This window comes from Clupea harengus, chromosome 15 (assembly GCF_900700415.2).
Source record: "Clupea harengus chromosome 15, Ch_v2.0.2, whole genome shotgun sequence".
Classification (NCBI taxonomy): domain Eukaryota; kingdom Metazoa; phylum Chordata; class Actinopteri; order Clupeiformes; family Clupeidae; genus Clupea; species Clupea harengus.
The window spans coordinates 4,660,081-4,684,155 of NC_045166.1; the positions used below are offsets into that span (position 1 = coordinate 4,660,081).

A 24,075-nucleotide genomic window follows, 5' to 3' on the forward strand; every position below is an offset into this window, starting at 1 on the left:
TACCTTTCTTTATTTATATCTATATTTAGGTCCTCATCTCCTTTCTAGTCTCACATTCCTCTTTCGCTCACCTATTCTGTCTATCTTTCAATGTACCTGTCTTTACACACCTCTCTCCTCTTCCTTTCTGCCTTCTTTGTCCCTCTCTGCATGCAATGAATTGCATTAAAACGTTCTGATCTTTTACTTAATATTTATTTTTTGCTTTGCAAGCACTAGTTACTGTAGCAGGCTATAGGTTGAGTATGGATTATGAGCGGCATTAGTTTTCAACGGTTTTTGGCTAATTTGACCATGAGGAACAAAACTAGGGTGCTGTCGTTTACTGTAACCCGAGCGAACATCGAGATTTTGCCACGCCCTTTTAGAGCGTGTCCAGCGCATCTGTATCTCAGCTTCCGAAGGTCGTAGACACTTGAATTTGGTCTCAAAATGACCAGAATACGCATGTCATGATATGCACTAATTCTTACTGAGAGACTTACTGAGAGCTCATTCAGAACTCTGCAGCTCAGCTATTAACCAGAACCAAGAGGAGGGAGCACATTAGTCCAGTTTTAGCTGCTCTGCACTGGCTTCGGGTGACATTTAGAATTGATTTTAAAAGGTCCTTCTCCCTATATACAAAGCCCTAAATGTGCTAGGACCAAGTTACATTGCAAACTCCCTTGTCAAAATGCTTGCCTTCAAGAACACCGCGATCATCTAATGCTGGTTTATTGGAGGTTCCCAGCAACAGCCGTAAGAAAATCGGGGATGCAGCCTTTGTCAATTACGCCTCAAAGCTATGGAACACACTGCCTATAGATATCAGGGAAGCCAGCTCGCTACACATTTTTTTAAAAGAAAGCTAAAAATGTATCTATCCACCTTAGCCTTTAACTAGCTACGACTTTGCACTATCTTACTGCCGCATTTTTGTCAATTTTTAAAAATGTATTTGACTTGGATTTTCATCGTGATATAAACGTGATATAAAGGAGATAGGTAAACTATATCTCTGCAGTTTTATTTTCTATCTTATGTTATGCATTGTATGTATTCTATTTTTATATCTTAAAGATTATATATTTTAATCTTTCTCACTCCATCCCTGTTTTTATGTTAATTTTATTTTATTTTATGCACTCTATCCCAGTTTTATGTTTATTTGTATGTGAATCACTGTGCATGTAATTTCTTTGTGCACGTAATTTCTTGGCTGTGTAATTACACCCCTTAATCAGGGGTGCAAACTCATCAGGGATGAAAAAGGTGACATCGATGCGAACCCCCTAGGAGGGTCCGGGGCATGCTCCCCGGGGAATATATTTTATATACAAGAACATTTTGCACATTTTAAAAGGTCAATGCATCAATCTGGTGCACTTTGACAATGAAATTATGAGGCTAGATCTATGAAAAACTTTGTGCTGTTGTAAACAATTTTGTGCTCTGGTAACAGTTTCATCATAAACATTCCTGTGTTGAATGTTGCATGGGCACAGGCCAACCCAACCCAACCACCCACCCCAATACCCTCCCGACCACCCACTCCAGCCCACTTCACCAAACCACATTACGTCACAGATCTCCATCAGGTATTAAGCCAAAAAAAAAAGGGCCAACTATAGGAAGCGAAAATCAATATAGGCTGCATCAGGCATGGCTTAGCTTCTCCGTGTTCTTGAAAAACTGTGACAGTGGGAACACATATTCTTTTCCCTTTACATTACTCTTTGAGTCTAGCTTGTCAGGACAAGGCCCATTTGCACCTAACTCCTAGTTGAGCCACAGTAATGGCATCCTCCTCCTAAAATTCTCTCATTCTGAAAACAAACTGACGTGGGAGAGTGGTAAGTTTGTTCAGTTGCAGTGAAGCGCCCGGCAATAGAAAATGGGTCAGTGCTTCAGATTACATACACTGAGGGACGTGCGGTCAGTGGAGGCAGAGCCTCATGAAAAGTAAAACAACAAATAATGATGAAATAAATATTAATATGTATCTACTGATCTTTGCTTTAAATTAAATTTTTGTATGATTCCGATCATTTTTATAATCAAGATCGCTGAATTTGACCATGTCCTGTTCAAACAGAGAGGCGACTCGCGAGGTGAGGCAGCGATGAGCTGCGCCTCATCTCAGATTGTGCAATCCCTCACACACTGGGTTGAGCGCATGACTTTTGCTTCCTCATTGTTTGTCAATATTTGTAGACACTTTTATTATATGTAGTTTGTATCCATATAATAGGTAATGTAATGTATTTCATGTATGTGAAGAAGCTATTTAGTCTTGCTAATCTGTCATAAAACCACAGTGAAAAAGCACATAGGGGAGGCAAACCTAACCTCTGCCTCAATGAAGGGGGCGTGCGATAGCCTGGAAAATGGACTTCCAATCCAGTGAAGTGATGGATAAATACATAATGGGAGACCAATGCCAGAGCTAAAAGGTTTGCTTCAAACGACAGGACAGAATATAACTTTAGCAGCTAAACTCCGGACCAAACTCAGCTGACGGCCATGTCTTTTAAGTAAATGTAAATTTGTCTGCGTTTTCACGCTTAGATTTTTCAAAAGTTACCGAGAAAAAGACACTGTACTATCCGATAACACCGTCATTGTAACCAGCAAAAATGGTTGATGTGATTTGCGAGGCGTCTGTCAGCCAACTGTCTGACATTAGCACGTTAGATAGTATAACGTTCTTGCAGCGTACCAACGTCACACGTTACCGTAAATGCCATCTTAAAAAGGCATGTCTTGTAATACACCTGTCTATTACGGCATCGAGGCAGCTACCTTCCATTTCGAACAGACCCGAAATAAAAAGCGTGCCTGTCATGGTGAAAAAAAATATTCATGACAGCTTGCGTTCGCAGACTACTTGGAGATCTACACGAATCACACAAATGACCTATTTTGGATCAAAAACGGCGAATTTTGCCGAAAGGTGACGAGTTTGCACCCCTGTTAATACCCAGTTGCACACTGCAAGTAGTAGAGAAAAAGTATGCTTTTTTTAATGAGTTGTTATGGTGTTGCTCTCTAAATGAGTAATAATTAAACATTTCAAGTGAATACAATTGTTGACCCAAGTGTCTTATTTAGTGTAGGCCATGAATGATTATGCATTTTGTAAAACCGTAGGTACTGAAATTTATAGTGAAACCATCAAAATGATATAATATGATAAAATGATCTAATTTACTCCTACACGATGAGAAGATGTCAGGCGATCATTCGATTTTCTGTGAACTACAGGTTGTTGTTTGTATGCTACAATAAATTAGTAAAGGCAAACTAGGCACCTGTATGTCTTCACTTGACTTTTGAATTAGCAGACAGCCACTAATGTTATTCGAAATGCTTGCTAGTAAAGCCATGTCACTGCACCACACCACTACTAACAGCATAGCCAAACTTGCTTGTGGTTTTTGCTACCAAACCTGCAATGGAGGGCTACCATTACATGCAAATCCTTTCATTGATCAATAAAAAATAAAAAAAAGTCGATTGCTGAATTGCACTCACCAGAGTTCCCACTAGGGGCCTGCTCTTCCTCAGAGAGGTGGCGTGAACGAGTGTAGAGGTACACACTCAGTAGAACAGATATCATCACTGCTGATGAAAAGAACTGCAGGAAATGAGTATGGATGTAAGTGAGGTCCACCTCCTGTTGCAGAGCGACGCCAACAGCCACCGCACTGATGAGCAGTGCAAGGAAACCTGTGAGTAGATGCACAAAAGAGATCAGCAGCAACTCAATAAGCAGAGACTTGACCTGTATTTGAACCCTGTATTTCAGTTCAAACAGCACTCTCTTTAATAGAAAACACTTTAGAAGCATACCATTAATCCTATACTTCAATTTCTTTCCAGTCTTCAAGGGCATTCCATCCACAACCTGTAGATACATCATTTGAGTACATGTTTTACCTTTGCATGCAAGTGGGAAAAGAGGGAACATACTCTAGTCACGACAAACTATTCTTTTTGTGATAAGTTAACATGGACGCTACACTGAACATATGCCTTAAACCATTATTGCACAGAATGGTTGAGAATTTGGACACAAGAGCCCATAGTGAGTTTACTCTCAAGAATTTCACTAAGGTACAGTCCACGGTCCAGGGAGCAACTCACCGAATTTGACAAAAAGTGTATTAGAATTGCAGACCTTTGAGCTGTGGCCATTTTTAGTCAAAAGTTAAAGTAGGATACTAAGGTATGCCTGATTTCAATAAATCGGTTTGGATTAGGCAGACAGGACATTTTGCATGGGGGGGGGGGGTTGGGGGCGCACTGTATTTACAGCCCTCAACATTTCTGAATACAAGACATTTACTTCATCTGAGAAAGATAATCATTTGCGGTCATGCAGTTCCAGTCATGTGTGCCTATATTACCTTCCCCAACGGCAGCATACACAGCACAGCCTGAAAACACAGCCAGAGTAGGACCAGGCCAAACACCTGCCAGTCCCACAGAGCCTCAGCAGTGGGCACGCTGGCAGGGAGGGTCAGTAGGCTGCCATCATCCTGGGACACTTGGAGGAGGAGATGCAGCACAACAGATGGCAGGAACAGTAGCATGATAAACGTGCCTTCAAGGAACAATAGAATGGGAAAAGAAAAGAAAACATAAATAAACATTGTGATTGTAATAGAAAGTATATTAAGACTTTACACTTAGCAGAACATGTGAAACTATACTACTTTATAACTCTTTATAACATAATTGGTAATAAAGTTGAGGAAATAAGGATTTAAAATAAATCAATCAAATGCATATTTGAAGCATTTGCTTCCTATTTGTAGGCTTGCATTCACACAATCCTACCAATCCTGCCACCAAACTCCAGCTCAGTGGTCTTTAAGGTTGGGCATGGCGATGCTGTAGGTTCCTTCTCCACCTTCACCTCTTCAGTGGGTTTGGGGTCACCATCCTTCCGGCGACGCAGATTGTAACGGCTCCGCTGCTGCTCCGGCTCCACCTTTGGCTTTTGAGAGACGGACAACAGGAACAAGTTTGAAATGAGATGACTGGCTGTCAACTTTGATAACTAAAAGGTTACAAAATGATGGGATACTGAACACATTTAAGGACTGAGGGTAGTGTCCGAGATGAGTGAATGTGGAGGAATGGTTCAGGTTTATCTTTACCGGTAACACATCCTAACACATACTACATTTTTGGGTGTTTTGGAAGGTCAGCGTTCTAGAGTGGACCACACAACACGCATTGAGACACATGACCGTGGGAGGGCCTGCTGGCTTTGCCCCCGTCAGCTTAGTCTTTGTGAAAAGAGGCACAAGGCCCCATCAAAAATGGAAAAAACAACATGCACTCACGATGTCTCAATTTAAGGATCCACTCACCTGTTCTTTTTACTCTAAATATCTATGCTCTAGTACATTTCCAAATGCAAAAACAAGTCATTTGTATACCTGCATTAAACATGATTAAAAAACTAAAACTAAATTAACTGCTTGCATAAATTCAGTCCTTTAAATAAATATATTGTAGGAAATCCTTTCACTGCAATAATATTGTGGTACATATGTACCTGTTTTGCCCATTGTTCTACAGTGATTTTTCCCTATTCTTGGCCAAATGTATCCAGATCTAAGAGCTCTAAGTCATAACAGTAACTAGTGCTACTAATCTGGGGAAGCTGGCAGTACACTGTTAAGCATTGGAGAGTTTGCAGAAAATATGAATGAATCTGTGCTGATCCTGCTCCAGTTTGTTAATCTTAATTAAGGAATCAATACAATTATAGCCTCCATATAGCTTCCATTTCAAACAGTGCTGACAAATTGGTGAATCATTTCAGTAATGAAACATGAGCATCTATGTTTTGATCACTTCCCAATAAGTCCCCATGCAAAGCCATTTTCACGGTGTGGATTGAAGTTATTATAATACTCATGTCCATCTTTAAGCACTTGAAGCCAAGCAAACACATGTGGTCCAAGGCTATACGAGCTCTGTCTCCCTCCCTCTCAAAACACACATTACAGACCAAATGAGTGGTATTGGTGGGGTGGGTACCTTTTAGATTAGTTTAAAAAACTACTGGTAGCAAGATTTTAATGAGTTCAGGTAAGAGTATCTCTTTATTGCAGCCATACATTAAATTGCAGATAAGAGTCAGAGAATTAGAATTGCTATTCATCCAACTATGGACAAATTAGTGACACCTCTGCATCATTTGTGAATTACTCATCATCCGTCAAAAAAACAAAGAGGGGTGGATAACTTATGCAAGCAGTATATATATATACATACATATATATATATATATATATATATATATATAATTGTATGTTTGTTTATTAGTAAATAGTGATAGCTTTTCAATTTCAATTTCAATTTTGCAAGGCTCTGTATAGAGCACTTGTTCTGCAAAACCTGTAAGCTCACCTCAATGGTTTCCTGTTTCTGTTCATGCTTGTTGTTGCTGTTATTTTCAGTTGGTGGAAGCACCTGAAAGGATTGGATATGGACCCAAGGTGAAGGGAAGTAAAAATGATGACATAAATGGTTATAAAGATAAGGGAAATCATTCATTCAAAATAAAAACCGTCATTTTCTAGGTAGTTCTTTTCACAAATGGAATAATAAACTGGAGGTAGTCAGATATTTTGTATTTTAGTAATTTCACTATGACAGCCACAGGATCTACAACAGGTTTAAAACTAGGCATCTTCAACTTCAAAAGCAACACTGAGCAAAGTTCACTTGACTGAATGATGAGATGGTCAGAAAACATATGGGGGAAAATATGGCCACAATTGTTCCATAACTTTGTCTATAAGGCCACAAGCATATTATGTTCTGGGAAACTGCATCAGCATCATCTTTGTTTGTTAATGAAAGCACATTCCAAACACCTTGAGCTCTTTTGAAAGACAAATACGTTCATGATGAAGAGGAATCTCAAGGTATTCTGCTACCTTTAGCAAAGCTACCAGGCTAATAAAAGCAAATATGATCCGTATTCTTTAAAGGCATGTGTAGAACCTTTACAATTCCAGTGAACAGAAAAGTACAAATGACTAAAAAGGCTTGTGAATGGCCAGCTAGTGTTTCAGCTGGCAATGTAGGCAATCAATGGTTGATCCACAATTCTGATTCTTTGCCCATAAGAACCATTTCTGAACCATCTACTTGCATTTCCAACATGATGTGAAACAATAAGAATGTGCACACAAACTTGTATGGCACTGTAGTAACCATAATCTATCATGTAGGAGTAATCAACCCAACCAAACACACAAACTTGTATGCCACTGTAGTAACCGTAATCTATCATGTGGGAGTCAACCAAACCAAACACACAAACTTGTATGCCACTGTAGTAACCGTAATCTATCATGTGGGAGTCAACCAAACCAAACACACAAACTTGTATGCCACTGTAGTAACCGTAATCTATCATGTGGGAGTCAACCAAACCAAACACACAAACTTGTATGCCACTGTAGTAATCGTAATCTATCATGTGGGAGTCAACCAAACCAAAAGCCTATAAGGTATTAATAATCAAAACACTGGTAATGATGGGAAAAGAAAGAGAAGTGCTCTGATCTTAACCTGGCCTTGCAGAACTGACATAAGAATTGCATCAACCTTAGAATTCCAACCTGTGTGGTTACATAGTAGTTGCTTAGGCAGATTCATTTGGTTTCCCTATTCATATCAAAGTGATTACTAAATGTAGAGGCAGGGATTTGAAGATAACTCATCTATGCAAAAAAAAATAATACAAATCACACACTCTGTAAACATGGCCCTGTGTTGCCATTCTTCATGTCTCAATGCCTTGCAGATCTTACCACAGGGGTGAGCCGGACTTCCAACACCTCCTTCAATTTGTCTTTTCTTCCTTCATTGGTGCGAGAAGAGGTGCGAGATGGGGAGCGGCGTGAGGTTCTAGCTGGCGAGCGAGAACGGCTACGGCGCCGTGAGGGTGAGCGAGAGCGAGAGCGAGAACGCCCCGATACCTGCCGGAATGCGGTGTGGTTCTGCACAGAACAGGATAGAGAAAATCAATACACATTTTTTCTTGATCCTGACATTAGATCATGACCTGACAAAAAGTGTCCATTATACCTTGATATCACTGTCCTTCAGCTCCAACTCTGTGCCATCCTTGTAAATGACGGTGTACAGCTCGGTTTCTGTGTCATAACTTAGAACTTTCACCTCATAGTAGAGAGTACTGCCAGGCCAACGGCCCATCACAGTGTCCCCACTCTGGATCTTGCTTGGCATCCTAAAAACTGTTGGCAAGAGAAATATGTCCTGTACCAAAAAAAAAAAAATTACAAGCTTATAAAAGGCACAGTCAAGCCACCAAAACCCTACTCCTGTAGAAATGCATTAGAGTGACTGGACAGATAGGTCTAACATCACGCCCAAGTACATAACAGAAATTAGAGGTACTAGGTTTTTAGGTTTCTAGGTCTAAAAGTAGTGACAATGGCCTTGGACCCACAACATCGGACACAAAGAGTCTGTGATGTCAGCGAAATTGTGAGGGATGAGCTGTGCTCCTGACCAAAGTGCTGACAGACCTAATGAGCTGTGCTCCATCAGTAGGTCCCCTCTTCACTTTTGTCTGTTTAAACAATATTATGCACAAGGGACTCCAGTGAGCTCAATTGATGGCTCTGCAGAGAGACTTTGAATGTTATTTTAGAGAACAATTTTCACTGCAACGACTGCAGTGAGACATTAATAGTGCAGTCCACGATTCTAATCCACCACGACTCCAATACACTTTTTATCCAAGTCAGCAAAATGCTCGTCACAGTCCTCTAGCTGTTCGTTCTGTGTGTGTGCTCAAAACAACAAACTAAAAAAATGGTGTTTGTTTCCCCATTGACAGCGTCAGGACTGTGTACACAGTGGCTCAGACGAGCCATAAACAATTACAGCAAATCAAAATGTTGCTTTAGAAGCACAGAGGGGAGGGGTGTAATCTGATTGGCTTTGGAAGGGATTGGGATGTAAACTGCAAACTGCACTTTTAAGCTCTTTTCTGTCCTAGTCAGAAAGAGAACCAATCTTCAAAAAATGTAAAGTATGTTACATACCAACATGAATCTGTCACACACTCTACACTTAAAAGCTAACTCATCTGAACATTAGATCTCTTGTACACAAGACAGTTTGGATCAAGCAAGTGGTGTTACTACTGTCATCGAATCAACTCCCCAAACAGACACAAGAGGAGGAGAGGATAGCCACATTGTTAAAAAAATCAAAGTCAATGCATTGGTTTATATCATTTGAATACCTTTGCGCTTTCATTAAGCGTTTTCATATTTTATTAAAAACTATTTACAGGCCTTCAAAGCGCTCACTTAAAGGTTTTCTTGATGAGTTAGGTGAACTGTTTCAGGCACTGTAAAGTGCCTTGAGACAATTGTATTGTTTTGTTGCTATACAAATAAAATTGAATTGAACTAGGGATGCACCGATACCACTTTTTTACAAACCGATATGAGTATTTTTATTTGTGTACTTGCCGATACCGAGGACCGATACCTCTTAGATTTGGTCTCCATGAAAGTGCAATTAATTATCCCAAGCCAAAAATAAACAGAGCTGTCTGGTTTTAACAAAAAAAAGCCTTCAAACAGACAATATCATCACATTAGACAAAATGCAAATATAACCAGATAAAGGCAATTCAATTTGCTGCATAGTTAACAACAGTCTGCTTAACAAAAAGTGAACAGAACTATTACTGGATTAGCACAAGAGCACATTTCAGTTACAAATGGATCAAAATAGTCTCCTGCTCAAGTACACAAACAATCACTTAACCTATGTTGCACTATAAGTCTTTCTCTCTACCTCTCTCTGTGTGTGCATGTTTTTTTCTTTTGCAAGACGTCAGTTAAGATTGGTTGCTTCGGTCTTGCCCCACTAGCATCAGTGAACTCTGTGTACTTAGCACTATGGTGCATCTTCAGATGTTTAATCAAATTGCTTGTGTTAAACAAAGTACTTTCCTTTCCGCCCCTCGACACCGTAACAGTGCAGTTCTTACACTGTGCCTTTCTCCTGTCGTCGTCATTTATCTTAAAATGAGCCCAAATCGCCGTTAAGGCAGCACAACGTAATTGCTAATCGCTAACGAGATGCTAGCGGCTAAATTTAGCGAAACCTGTATACTGAAATACTTTGACACTATGACAAACTTTCCTAACACAGTCAAACATCAAGCAAGTGCAACACAAGACGGCAAATAAGCTACTTACTAGTCCGGCAGAGAGTGGTAGGACAGGTAGGACAACAAATCACATTTTGTGTCCGCATAGCCCGACCAGTTTGATGCCGTGAAATTCTGTTGAGTGGTATCGGTGCTTGGTATCGGCAATTCAAAAACAAGTACGAGTACGAGTATTTTAACGAAGTATCGGCCCGATACCCGATACTGGTATCGGTGCATCCCTAAATTGAACTGTTATTGGTCATTTGTACACATTACATCAGGGGATGTAGGGCCAATGATTTTCCGCGATAACGGAAAACGGACGGAATTCGCAGAATGAACACTTTGAAACGGAATTGCACCTTTGAAACGGAAACATCATTTTGTTCATACAAATCGCCCAAATTCCCCTGTATTTTGGGCTGCAAGGCTATATTTCTTTCAAATAAACACAACAACGATTGCAACAATGAACAAACATTAATTAAAGAACAAAACCACTGAGAAAATGTCACGTCTGCGCTGAACTCTGCTCCGGCCACGCCCCCCTTTTCAACGGTTGACCCACAGATCTCCGCTAAAGCCACATTCAGTCACATTCACGCGCTCGTCTTCCCAATCGCATTTAAAACAAAAAATGTTTAGTCTTCTGTTCTGTTGATGGCTGGCAAACAACAATCTAAGAAGGGCACATATTATTCACTCATTTTAAGCCATCAATCTACCTCAGGGTGAACAAAATGAGCTGAAACGGAAAAAAAACGGAATTCACCAAATTTGAAACGGAAAATGCATTTTTTTTTAAACGGAAAATCATTGGCCCTATGGATGTCAACTTGCATGTAGATAGTCTAGAAAACTATGGAGTTAGAATATTTCCAAAACAGCACATTTACTTCCTACAGAACTTCTGGACTTCTACTGCTGTACCATTGAGAGCATATGCACAAACTACATCTCAGTGTGGTATGGCAACTGCTCCGCATCAGACTGTAAGACTATCCAGTGGGTGGTGGAAAATGCCCAACGCATCACCAGCACCCAGTTACACACCATCAAGAGCATTTATCACAAACACTGCCTGGGCAGGACGAGAATCATCAAGGATGTCCCTCATCCTAACAGTTTCACCCTCCTCCCATCTGGCAGGTGTTACATGAGCCTCTACTCCCACACCAGTAGGCTCAGGAAGAGCTCCTTCCCCAAGTCTATGGCCCTGCTGAACTCCACACTACCACTCTAATAGCATCATTGCACTCATTACTGCACTGTTTGCAGTACTTTTCACCTTCACATTATAACTGCATGACGTAAGGTCCATCATCAGCCCATGGGGCTGGTTCTAGCAGTTCACTGTGATCCTTGAATACTTTTCTTACTGTTTCCCTTTTTTTTTTACACAGTATCTGGCCATTAAACACTACCTTATGCACATAGAAATGCAAGACTTGTTTGTTGTTTATGAATATGTGGTATATAACTACTCATCATAACACCATTCAGTATGTTAAGCTAAAAACGTTACCCTACGCTAACAGCGTTATTCTGTACAACACGCAAATGTCCTCATGTGATAGGAATATTAAAATGTACTCATCCAGTTCCTCTCATATCGTAGTAATTTATGAAGTTGTAACTCCATTTCACCCTATGTCTCAATGTCCTAGGAATTTAAAAGCTTGGTTTAAAAAAATAAATACAAAAAAACACAATACTCCATTTACACATGCCCTCTCCTTCAATGGAATTCCATCATACCATCTACATCCAAAATGGCAGGACTTGCCTCAAAATAAATGAATTATACTTGGACCTTGGTGGAGTTTGTTTACAATATACTATCTTCCGCATGGTCTTCACTGTTATTGTCTACATTGTCTCTGTTTGCTTATGTAGAAGTAATCAAAAAACTAAACGTTTATGAATAATAATAAAAATGCGTATGTGCGTAATGTGCGCATGCTCCAATGGTCAAAGTGTGCACGGAGGTAGGAACATGTCTTTACGTAACTCAATAACCTTCAGATAACTCTTCTAAATGCTCAGGACACAGCATAGATCTCTCCAATCACGTTTGTAAATTGGCGATACACCATTTCGCAACCATCAGTGGTTCAGCTTTTTGCGATCTCATTCCCCAAAACAGTAGAGTTGTTTGTACCGTTGATAACATAAAACTATCGCTTTTATCGCTGCAGACCACATGCTATCCAACAATGAAAGGCTTCACAGTTACACTTACAAGATGTGTCTGCAGACGTTTTTTGCCTAGTGAGCACAAACATCGGCCGATGGCGATTAACTCAAAATATCAGATATCGGCCCGATTAATCGCCTGACCACTAAAACATACTAATGAAAATGTGCAACTGTACGCTTCAGATAAAAGTGTCTGCTGAATGAATAAACAGTGCAAACACAGTCAAAGCGTACAAGTTCGTACAACATTTTGGCACTGCATGGATAGTCCACACGGACTGTGCTGATGACAAAATTTGCATCATCCGCACTGTGTGCAGACTAGGGCTGAACGATTAATTGCATTTGCGATTTAATCGTGATTTTCTAACCGCAACATTCGCGATTAAAAACGTGGTGTTTATTCTTACAATGACTTTGTTTAAATTACTTAAATGCACAGTGGCAAAACCACCGATTGGTTGTTCTTGATTCTGTAATGAGCAGTTAAATAAAAATGTAAAATGTGGGAAATAACATTTTACACTAAATGTATCTAATATTGTGTTGGTCATATTTAAATCATTCATTACAATTTGTTGGGGAAAAAATGAGGATAAAATTAAAGCTTCTTAAACTGATAGCATGACCATTTCTTCACTGAAGAAAAAATACCTTAATATTCTGCTGACCACATTCAACACTAATATTTACAAACTGCCAATGTTCCTGCATCCCAAACTACTTGATAACAACAGTGAACAAGATGCAATTTCTTGTGGAAGGTAGGTGATGTCATTAGTTCCATTGTGTATTATTTAGGGCTGTCAACGTTAACACGTTAATCTATGCGATTAATGCGGCCGCGATTAACGCAATGAAATATTTTAACGCAATTTAAAAAACATTTTAAACAATTACATTTTTTTTTTTATAATGCCTTTATTTGGATAGGACATGAAGTTATGACAGGAAGTGAGGCAGAGAAGAGGTGGGGAGAGGATTGGGAAATTGCATCAGGCCAGACTTGAACCTGTGTCCCCTCGGGCAATGTAGCCCGTAAGTAGGCTTGGCCTACCATTTTATGGGAGCGATGAGGGACAGGTGGGGCTTAAATAGCCCCCCTTGTTCAAAGTGGGGAATGACTGGGTTGCCGGTGACTGTCGGCCCATCAACATAGTTGAGGACAGTGGGCTGATTGAGGTGATTCAAATTGCTTCAGGGGAAATTCTTACGATTTTACCGTCGAGGGGCACCATTGTGTTTAAAAAAAAAAAGGATGACTCTTTTGATGTGCTGTTCTGGTGAAGAGAGCATGTTCTTTTATTCCCATACATTGCTCAGAGTGCAAGATCTATTCTCGCCATCACTGCGTCAAGCTTTGCAAGTGTCAGAGACTCCTATGCTGGATCTGTTATTCAGGAGGAGAAAGTCAGCCCAGAGAGTCAAGAGTGGATGACATTCTTTTTTTACACAGCAACCTAAAGCATTGCACATGAAAATTCATGCCCTGTCGTAGAAAAAGGTAGGCCACTGTAGTGTAGGGCTGTCAAAATTGCTCAAAAATGACGTTTGAATATTCGCTTTAAAAAAACACACATATATTCGAACATATTCGAATTTCTGGTTGCGCATTAGGCACGTCAATAACAGGACAAATTAATACAACGAAACATAACTACTTGTATAGGTAATTTATTTAAGTTTAAACATATTTAACAACATATTACCTACACAAAAATAAGTAAATTAACTAATGGCCAAGACCGCAGAGCTCTCGCACACACGCACTCTTTCTTTTAACAACTATTCGAATATATATTCGAATTTAGAATATTCGTTGACAGCCCTACTGTAGTGTAGGAAATTGAAAAATATATTCATATTTGAGGGGGACTTGCATGAAATTGCTGTTCTTAAATGTGAAATGAGCCCAGATTAAAATTCATACAGCAATCACCACCTTCTGCCAACACAAGTACTATTGCGGTTTAGCGAAGTGTGCTAATCATCTGTAAAATCCAAGTGTGATGAAAAGACCCAGACTTTTTTTGTTTCCATCTCTGTGGCTGGACCGGGGTCTTGGCCCAAATGGCCTAGTTTGGTCCTGGAGTGGGGTAGGGCCGGGGCTGAACTAGGGACTTTTGGAATGGAATACAATGCATCAATAAAACCAGAGAAATTCAAAATAAAAAAAATAGGTAGAGGGTAGGTTACTTTCAGGTTGCCTACCAATGGAATTTAATTTCTTTACGAATACAAGCTATCTAAAGATAAATGAAAATTTCAAAAGAATCAAAATCACTGTTTCCAACAATTTAAATGTAATTTTAATTACTTTCACATGTACTCGCGCAACCTTTTGTTAAGCACGGTTTAGAGGTTTCTAACGTTTATGTTCTCAGTTTGCAAATGTCCCCGATATCACAACTCCTAATGGAAACAGATGACCAGGACTATTCACTCACGCTTTAGCCTGAGGAAAAGCCTTAAAATGGAAAAGTGTGAAAATACCATCTGTGTGTGTGAGAGAAAACAGGAGACCATTCCAACTATTTAGGCATCTACATAGTTCTGAATAGCCTTTGTGTATGTATAATGCATAGAATAATTGAAAACTTTGCATTCCTACTTAAGCCGTGGCGAAAGACTGTCGTCAATGTTGTTAGTTCACCAGGCTAACGTAGTTTCTATCACAGTTAAACATACAATTATGCTAAGTGATTGTTTTTAGAAACGAATGTTACAAGATGAGATGACTAAGATGTATTCTGTAAGTCTGCTCAGTTTTACAGTGCTTCCTAAGTAAAGGTTTGAAAAGAACTTCAAGCTTCAGACTTTCTCTTGGGGAAACTTATCTATCTGCCAAGCCAATGTAGCAGGCTGGAGTGACCACGCCACACACACAGAGGCGGGGGCAGAATAGTAAAAAAGAAATTGGTGCACTTGGAAGTTGTTTGCCAGTTAAATGAATGAAATTCTAAACAACTGATACAGTTCACCTGAACTGAGTGATGACATTTGAAACACATTTCCTTGATAGAATACCATGCACTTTTAAGTTGTTGCAATTCTATTCGGTTCCATGCAATGCACTGTGTTGGTGGAGATACATTTCATTCTGCCTGTCACTCAAATCAGTTTAATCTTAAATATTGAGGATAATGACCAGTAAAGTTGTGTTGGTACAGCTATGTACAATGAAGTGCATGTTTTTGTTAGTTAATTGCAGTTCTCCAATTGTCTGTTAATATGGCTTGGTTATTGCTCACCTGGTTTGATTTTTGAAAACTTGGGCCTATGCGGCCTCTTGGGCATATGTTGTTAAGCACTTACAAAATAGAATATATCGACTCCTTCAGTATGTTGTTGTAATTTCTTTATTCGTTACCGTGATTACTCATATCCTCTGGCCCCTGACTTTGCCTCAGTTTCAAGAACCGGCCCCAGCTCCAAACTAATTGAAGAGCCCTGTGGTAGACAGTCTACCTAATTTTAGATGGAAGTCTAATTTTAGCAGACTAATGTTTGGCTACTCGCCATATCAGAATAGGTGTTAAACTATTTAGCTAGTTACATTTTGGAGACAAGCACCTGCTCAGAAGACAAAATAACATTAAGTTACATGATAGTATGCAAACGCTTTTGTCACATGGACCACAGCATCCCTCTCGTTGATCGATCTAGCACCAACCATCAAAACGCCAGCTATGTTTGAATGAATAAACATTATATGAATACTGATTAGCAGCACCGTTTGTCCAGGAGCTTATCAATACTTTGGTTCTGACCAATTAGGAACTGGTACCGCTAAATTAGCTAAATTCTGAATTGCACTAAAGGGGAAAGTATGCTCCCACGGACACAAAGACATTTAGGTCCATGCATGGCGCATTACCCAAATTCATCACCAGGATGGTCCATGCGGACTTTCCAAGCACCACAAAAAAAATGTGTGTCTGTCGGGACTTGTGTGCATTGACTGCCCATGGGCATGCCAGTTTTGAAGTACTGGCCCTAAACCTAGGTCAAAAGAAAACAAAATGTATGCTATTTATCTATTTAACAGAGAGACGGTATAAATGGACATTTTCACTAGTATGTTTGCTCCCTGGGAATAACACTACTGGAGACCTGTGATAAAAGTAGTCTTTCATTTATTTCATGCCTTAGCAAATCATAGCTGATAAGATTAACTGCAACATATTTTCAGGTGGGTAGCTATCACTATTTAGATAGAGGAGTAAACTGTTATGAAAGAGAAGAGAAAATTACAAAATAAAAAAATAAACAGAAAATAGCATTTGCTGCAGATTCACACGAAGTAGAAATATTATTTAAAACACTGTGGTTAAGCTTTTGCCAAAACAGGTGTCCACAACAGCAAAACTAATATACCGGTACTTTGGAGACACAAGTGGGCACATATGCATCGGTGTTGCGCGAACGCACACATTTTGGCCTATACTTAAGCCCACAGGCTAGACACGGGGTCATTTAAGGACAATTTAGCGAGTTCAGTGCTAACTTCACAATAAATGTCAAACCAACGTTATCGTTGCCTTGCTAGCTAAAGTTACCCTTATACAAATCATTGGGACATCCCTTCGCTATCCAAAACAAATGATCTAGCTAACTGCATACCTAACGTTAGATGGTTGGCTTTACAGCTGTTAACATTGTTGTAGTTTCGATATTTCTCCTTTAACAGTGTCAAAAAGGAAATGGAGGGAAAACGTCATATATTCAAATGTAGAAGCTTAATAATTAACAAGGACGTTATCTAGATACCTAGCCTGGGCTCGCTTCTAACGTTAACATAAATTGGCAAGCAGAGGAGCACATACGATTTGTACAATAACGTTAATATGCTAGTAATATTAACGTTACTCGAACAATCAAACTGTTTCTAGCTAAGTACGTTAGCTAACGTTAGCAATTAGATTGTTACCAAAGATATGTAACCTTAACGTTTACCTAGCGTTGAAGTTTAATGGCTAGTTAACGTTAAGTTGTGTGTTCATCCTAATAAACTGGCAAGTAAATTGAACAATGAGGACACAACAGTATGTTAGCTTTAGCTCCCCAAGCTGCTAACTTTAGCCAGTTAGCAAGCAATTTGGCTGAGACAAGACAAATGACGCACAGCATTAATCTTAGCTAGCGATAGCAAACTGATAGTATCGTAAACGTAACGTCACACTCTCATACACGGCAAACAAGTTGACACAAAACCCTTCAAGGAAAAGATTCAAAGCCAAACAAACTGTTGACACTAGTCAACATTACCTTATACAGTTATCCACACTGCTTAAAATCATATATTCTTCGGTGCAACCTTAATTAGTCAAAACATCACGCAGTTAACGTTGCAGTTGCCTGGTATGAACTTAGGATAACGTTACAGAACACTGACTCCGTTATGTTGTCATGTTACCAACCTCGGTATCCTAACTAACACAGCAAACACAAAATTGCAGATGAGTCCAACTCCTTTACTGGAACGAATTAATCATACCCAACACGTATTTGCTGCTCGTGGTTAAATCATAAATGTTAGCTTGGCGCCCAACACTGCAGCAATAGCTAGATATATGTTAGGCTACCGTTACTTCAACTTTTCGAATTGCAATATTTACATTTTGGACAATTACATCTTTTCGCTTAACAAAACAACTGTAGCATGCTTACCTGATGTACACTGTTATAGTGGTTCCTTAAGCAGTGGACAAAACGTACGTAACAAGACTTTTAATTTAACAGTAATTTTAAAAAGTTACTCTGAAACACAACTAACGTTCCTCCTTGTGAACGACATACCAGGTTCTGTGATGGCGCGAAGCTCATTGATTGGCTTGGAGAATGCTCATTTTGAATTCATATTTTTTCCTGATTGGTCAAGGTAGGATTTTAACGAAGCAGCGATTGGTCTTTATGGACGTCACATTCTTCAAGGTCTTGTCTCATCCACATCTTAGACCCAAATACAGTAAAAGCAAATATTTTAGATAGGGCTCCGTTAATGCCTAGATCAAGATATATGGCTACGTCTAGATTAAGAAAATTATGGCGGTGGGGAGGGGGCCTTTATTGGTTCTATTTAATCAGTGCAGTCATTACAGAGATACTTTAAAACTTTTACTTTTAAAATAGGCCAGGTCTGACGAAGAAAACATACATCAGATCATATATGAAACAATGCACTACAAATATGATTCACAAAGCACAAAAAAAAGTGTCTTTCAGCAACTAGGATCAACTTAACAGGTGAAACAGACAGGGGCGTCAGTCGCGACCAGGATTTGAGCCCAAATAACTGTTGAAAGCATGTCAAATGAATCATAATCTTTCGATTTTGCTGGTTGATAATATGGCTACAAGTAGCTTGTAATATATGAGCTTTGAAAATATACCCAGTTGATCTGTCGAACATCATTTGCATATCTGACAGACGTGTTTATTGTAGATTCTAATTTTAGCAAGTAAAGTACATTTTGTCTGCTTTACTGTTTCCTAAAGTGTTAAAAAAAAAGTGCTGATCACCTGTAGCCTTCCACATGTCTGTATTTGCAATACCATTATTATATTAAGCATAAAAGAAAAATAAGAGGAAGGCAGATCATTCATACTCAATCAAGCAAGTACTTCAGACACATTATACTGACATACATGGGACAGGTGAACATCAGGCATACATCCAGGTTGCAGAGAGTGGGATATTAAAGTAAGAGTAATCCAGCATACAAATATAATGTTCTTGCAACATATTGAGGATTTAAATGTACTCCTAAAGTTAATATTATTAATAGAATGAGCGGATGATTGTGCTCACATTAGCAGAGAAATTGATAGTCAGGCTGGAAACCCAAATGTGCACTCTAAATAATGGTGGATTGTTTTTTCAACCCAAAGGCTGGGTTGAGGCTGGTGATCATTTTTTCTTGGGTTATTTGAACTAATTCCGGGTTGTTTTCTGTTACCAAGCAGCTGGATTAGTGGTTGGACAGTGCCCTCTCCTCTCCTACACCAGATGTGACATAATCTGCCCAGTGGCTGGGTCACTTTCACTCTGTTGTTTCATTATATGAGCTAGAAACAAGTTGAAAAGAAGCCAATACTTTTCCAACTGTCCTGTCCAGGAGTTAACATGCACTGGATAGGCTAATTTCTGAGTGAAATAAAGGTTTGTATCTACTTATAACCTTTTTATCCACCAGAGATATGGCCTTTGTGGAAGGATTGAATGAAGATTGATAATTATTGCAGCTTGTTGACTGATTTTGTTGATTTTTAAAGTGTCATGTTAGCCCAAATCAATCAGAGATTCACAAAGTTGGACAATAGCAATGCTATTGTAGATAAATTAATGCAATACAGTTCTCTGGCCATTCCTGGCTAACATGAATGGTGACTGAGGCACGTCTATTTCGTGTTTGATTTACAGATCTAACGTTACCCCCAAAATGGATGGAACAGTGGAATTCTCCCTCATGATGGAAAGTAACACTTGATTTTTAAAACTAGGCCTATTATGTTATGTCAAATAAAAATCAGTTTTCTAGCATACACAGGCAATTTTTATTTATAATTGCACCGCCATGTTTCTACAGTAGCAACGGACAAACCAAAACACTGGCTCGAGATCGCTTTTTGGGTTGTTATGGCATTTGATGGCCCCCACAGATACTCACACACTCTTGTAAAGAGAAAGGTATTCAGCTGGTTGCAATTCAGCAATCTCACCACTAGATGCCACTACAAACTACACACTGTCAGAAGGGTTTAGACAAATTCTTACTGGAGGTCATGCATCAAAACAGGAAAGGTGAAAGGTTACCAAGACATGTAGCTTCTCCTCCAGCTCCTGATTGGCCCTCTGAGAGGCAGTATGGCTGTTCTGTAGTCTGTTAACACACACACACACACACACACACACACACACACACAGAGAGACACACACACACAGATAGGTAAACATTAAGATCTTTGGATTTATTTTGGACTGTCTCATCCCATTCACTGACACACCTCACCATTGACACACAAAAGGCACATTCAAATTTGGTGCCGAGTGGCAATAGTATTGTAGTCTGTGCGATTCGTTGGGTTCACGAAGGTCCAAGATTGTACTGGTTGACTGGGAAAAAAATATTAATTTGGCCACTAAGATTAAATAATGCTGCAAAAACAGTATAAATAAATTCATTAATTTACTTAGTTTGACTACAGCACACATTTCCATACAGTCCAACTGACATGCATCACTCTAAAGACCTAGTTTAAAAATAAATACATCTGTCACCTTTGCAAATACCTCTTTAATAGGCTGACATTAGGCCTGTTTGAAATTGAATGCATTTACGTTGTTTGTTTGCTTTTTTTCCCTCAGTTGCCTAGGTGCATCTTTAAAAGTTTGACTAATGTGAACCTCCACATCACTCTCTGTCACCCCTGGCATAGCTTTCACGGCTGGATATAAACATATTCAGCATCTTCATTAATGTTGCGGGAGCAATAGTGAGGCATACTTCTGAGTTCTTCTCCAATTTCAAAGTCATTAAAATGAAATATCCAAAATCCAAATATCCTAAAGTAGTTATTAAGTTCAGGGGGGCAAATACTTTTTCACGCCACTGTATATCTTGTACACAAATATTCCACCAGTTTCCACTATGTTGTCCAGTTTCATTAATACATGTATCATTGGACCTGTTGAATATAAAACATATCAATATTTCTGAAATCAGGTCAATAATTGTCCTCTTTAATTTTGTTCAGGAGAGTGTTGGTGGGAGTGTACCAATGCTAAATTTTAATTAGAATCATTTTGACATGATCAATATCAAATGTGATTTTAATATATTCATATAGGGATGTTCTCATCCTTTTTTCTTCAGTTTGTTTCTTGTTTACGATGTGTCTGATGCCTTTGCTGTCTGGAAAGTAAATAAAGACAGGAGCATTCATTCATACATTGGGCTTAATTGTGTCCTTTTGTGAAGTACCACCTTCCATTTTGGTTGCTTGTCCATCCACTGGTCACCACTGTGCATTCGTGTCTGTAAAATGGGTCATTGGCATTATTATGTAATGTTTTGGGAAATGCGCACTTCAGATTCATAATTTTAGTCTTATTTTAGCCTTGTATGTATGAGGCCTGGCAGATTGGGCATGTTCTTTGAAGTTGTCTGAGAAAACAGTCAAGCATTTGAGTTAAACGAATTTCACCTGAAATGTTGTATTGTAGTAATGGTACAATAGCTTTGGAAGTTGCTGGATATGTTTGCCCCCATCTATTCTCCTCCTGATGGATGTGCATCTCATAGATAAATAGAGATTGTTAGGCAGGCTACTGTATTCTTGGAATACAGGAATATTCTCAGAGGGTAATGCAGCTATCAATTGCATAAAACAGCAAAAAAAATAAGATCAAATAAATCAAAGCATTGCATTTTAAATAAGTTTCATTATCTCAGAAGATGGATGTGAACCGCAAATGAGCCCTCCAAAGTGCATGCACACAACCCTGTATTTAGTGATATTGAGATGATTTCTTACGCTGAAAGTGAAATTGCTGGTATCTGAGATCTAAATGAAAAAGTGAAAAATGTGAAATGTGAAAAAACTCTCAAAACTACAGCAAAATGAGAGCCAAATCATATTTCGGCAAGAGCAGCCCCTTAAAATACATAAAGTAGGCTTGTTTCACAGTACAGTCTTTACCGTTTACCGAAAATGAGCTGCTGCCACTTAGGTTATGCATGGCACACTCTTCTGGTGTCACAATTTTCTTGGCCTACCATGAACGAGAATCCAGCAGGAGCCCCTGGTGAAAACCTATGTCATATTGTTTGACTAAAGTACAGGTTGAAATATTAAATCGCGTTCTTGCCTATTATGGCTTCTTCAGACTGCCAACCCAAATCCGATTTTTGTCATAACCAGATTGTGTCCAACCTGTGTCTGGACAGCAAAAAACACATAAAATCCAATATTTTGCAAATCCCATCCAAAGCACATGTGGAGGTGGTTGCAATGTCTACCGATGCATCTCAGTCTGGACACTCTGGTTGCTCAAATTGGATTTCAAGTGTGTTTTGTGTTACTCGCAGTGCAACACACAACAATGTAATCAATCTAGAGTGACTGGAGTACTGGAATTCATGCTGCTATTAGCAGTGTGCCACAGAACTTACATTGATTGAAAAGAAAAGCGCCACATAATTGACATTGATTGATTGATTGATTGCTTCTATGCTTTTTGAGAGCACAATGGAGAAGTGTCAACATGACAACATTAGGGATGGGAATCGAGAACCGGTTCTTGTTGAGAACCGGTTCCCAGTGGATCGATTCCTTGGAATCGTTAGCCAAAGTCCTTAACGATTCCGCTATCGATTCCTGTATAGCGTTGTGCATGCGCGATGACGTCACACGCAGCCTTCTTTTGTTTAAACCGCAGCCAACATGGTGTCTAGGCTGAGGCATTCAAAAGTGTGGTTATATTTCATGCGAAAAGATGACCACAGGGTAACTTGCAATGCTTGCTAAACGTCTATTTCGTCAAAGGGGGGAAATATTACCAATATGCAGAAACATTTGTTCACACAGCATGCAATAACTTTGCAGGAATGTCACGTTTTCGATGCGCTACGGAGTGACGATAACGTTAATGAATCTCAACCAAGCAACAGCAACGTTAGTGCTTCGTCTGTTAATATCGAAAGTAAACTCCTCCAGACCCTGTCCATTTCCACTTTGTCCATTTCCACTTTGAGGTTTGTTTTTGGTTATTTAAAATATGTAAATGTATACATACATATGCTGTGCATCATTTATTCAGAGAATATTATATAAAAGAAAATTAATGTTAATAAACCCGTTTGTACTCTTTTTTTTTTCTTGCCCAATGAGAATTGATAAGAGAATCAATAACGAATCGAATCGATAAGCAGAGTCTAAAGTGGAATCGGAATTGCTAAAAATCGTATCAATTCCCATCCCTAGAAAACATGGAGAACAACAGTCCGTGCACAGATGCTGAAAACAATAGACTGCTGGCACTTTGGGGGAGTCTTCTGTACAGGCAAAGCTGGAAGGAATCTACCGTAGTTACTGACGCCTACATCATGACCACAGCAACCCATGCGGATAGGTTGGTGATGTAAGGACACACAAATCCAATCTGATTACTTGCAAATGGACAGTCATCTCAAAAGGTCTGATTTAAGAAACACATCTGATTTGCCTGCAGTCTGAACATAGCCTATACGTTGGCTAATTGAAAGTGTAATTCGTGATTCTAAACCCATACACTTTTTGTCAAATTTAGCGAATTGCTCCTCAGTCCTCTATCAGTCCTGGCTCTGATAATGAGAAATAAACATAGTGCCTCACACCGAGCCTTAACCAATCCCAGCCACAGTGCTTCAGGAGCACGGAAGGGAGGTGTGTCATTGTAATGGCTGTTGAGCACACATATCAACAACACCAACTGGCCTGACTCTTGCTCTAACTCTCTAACTCTTGCTCTAACTCTCGCTCTAACTCCTTCTCTACAACTCTTTTGCTCTGAAACGCTTACTCTCTTTTTTGTTCCCTCTCTCTTCATTTCACCTTTATCTTTCCCCATCTCATCTCTTTATCTTATTCACTCATTGAGGTTGGGATTAATTTATTAA

At 39.3% G+C, this 24,075-nt stretch overlaps 1 protein-coding gene across 1 annotated transcript in view; it reads right to left on the bottom strand.

Moving 5' to 3' along the window:
• The window catches only part of lbr (lamin B receptor), a 29,684-nt gene extending 11,438 nt beyond the window's left edge, over window positions 1-18,246 (bottom strand). The window contains exons 1-8 of the mRNA XM_031581437.1: window positions 18,086-18,246; window positions 8,104-8,295; window positions 7,827-8,015; window positions 6,412-6,474; window positions 4,825-4,984; window positions 4,392-4,588; window positions 3,835-3,889; window positions 3,517-3,711 (exon numbers count right to left, since the gene is read on the bottom strand). Of these exons, the coding sequence (XP_031437297.1) occupies window positions 3,517-3,711; window positions 3,835-3,889; window positions 4,392-4,588; window positions 4,825-4,984; window positions 6,412-6,474; window positions 7,827-8,015; window positions 8,104-8,265 (1,021 nt within the window). The 5' untranslated portion in view covers window positions 8,266-8,295; window positions 18,086-18,246. The remainder of the gene's footprint in view (window positions 1-3,516; window positions 3,712-3,834; window positions 3,890-4,391; window positions 4,589-4,824; window positions 4,985-6,411; window positions 6,475-7,826; window positions 8,016-8,103; window positions 8,296-18,085) is intronic.
• Window positions 18,247-24,075: the final 5,829 nt, after the last annotated feature.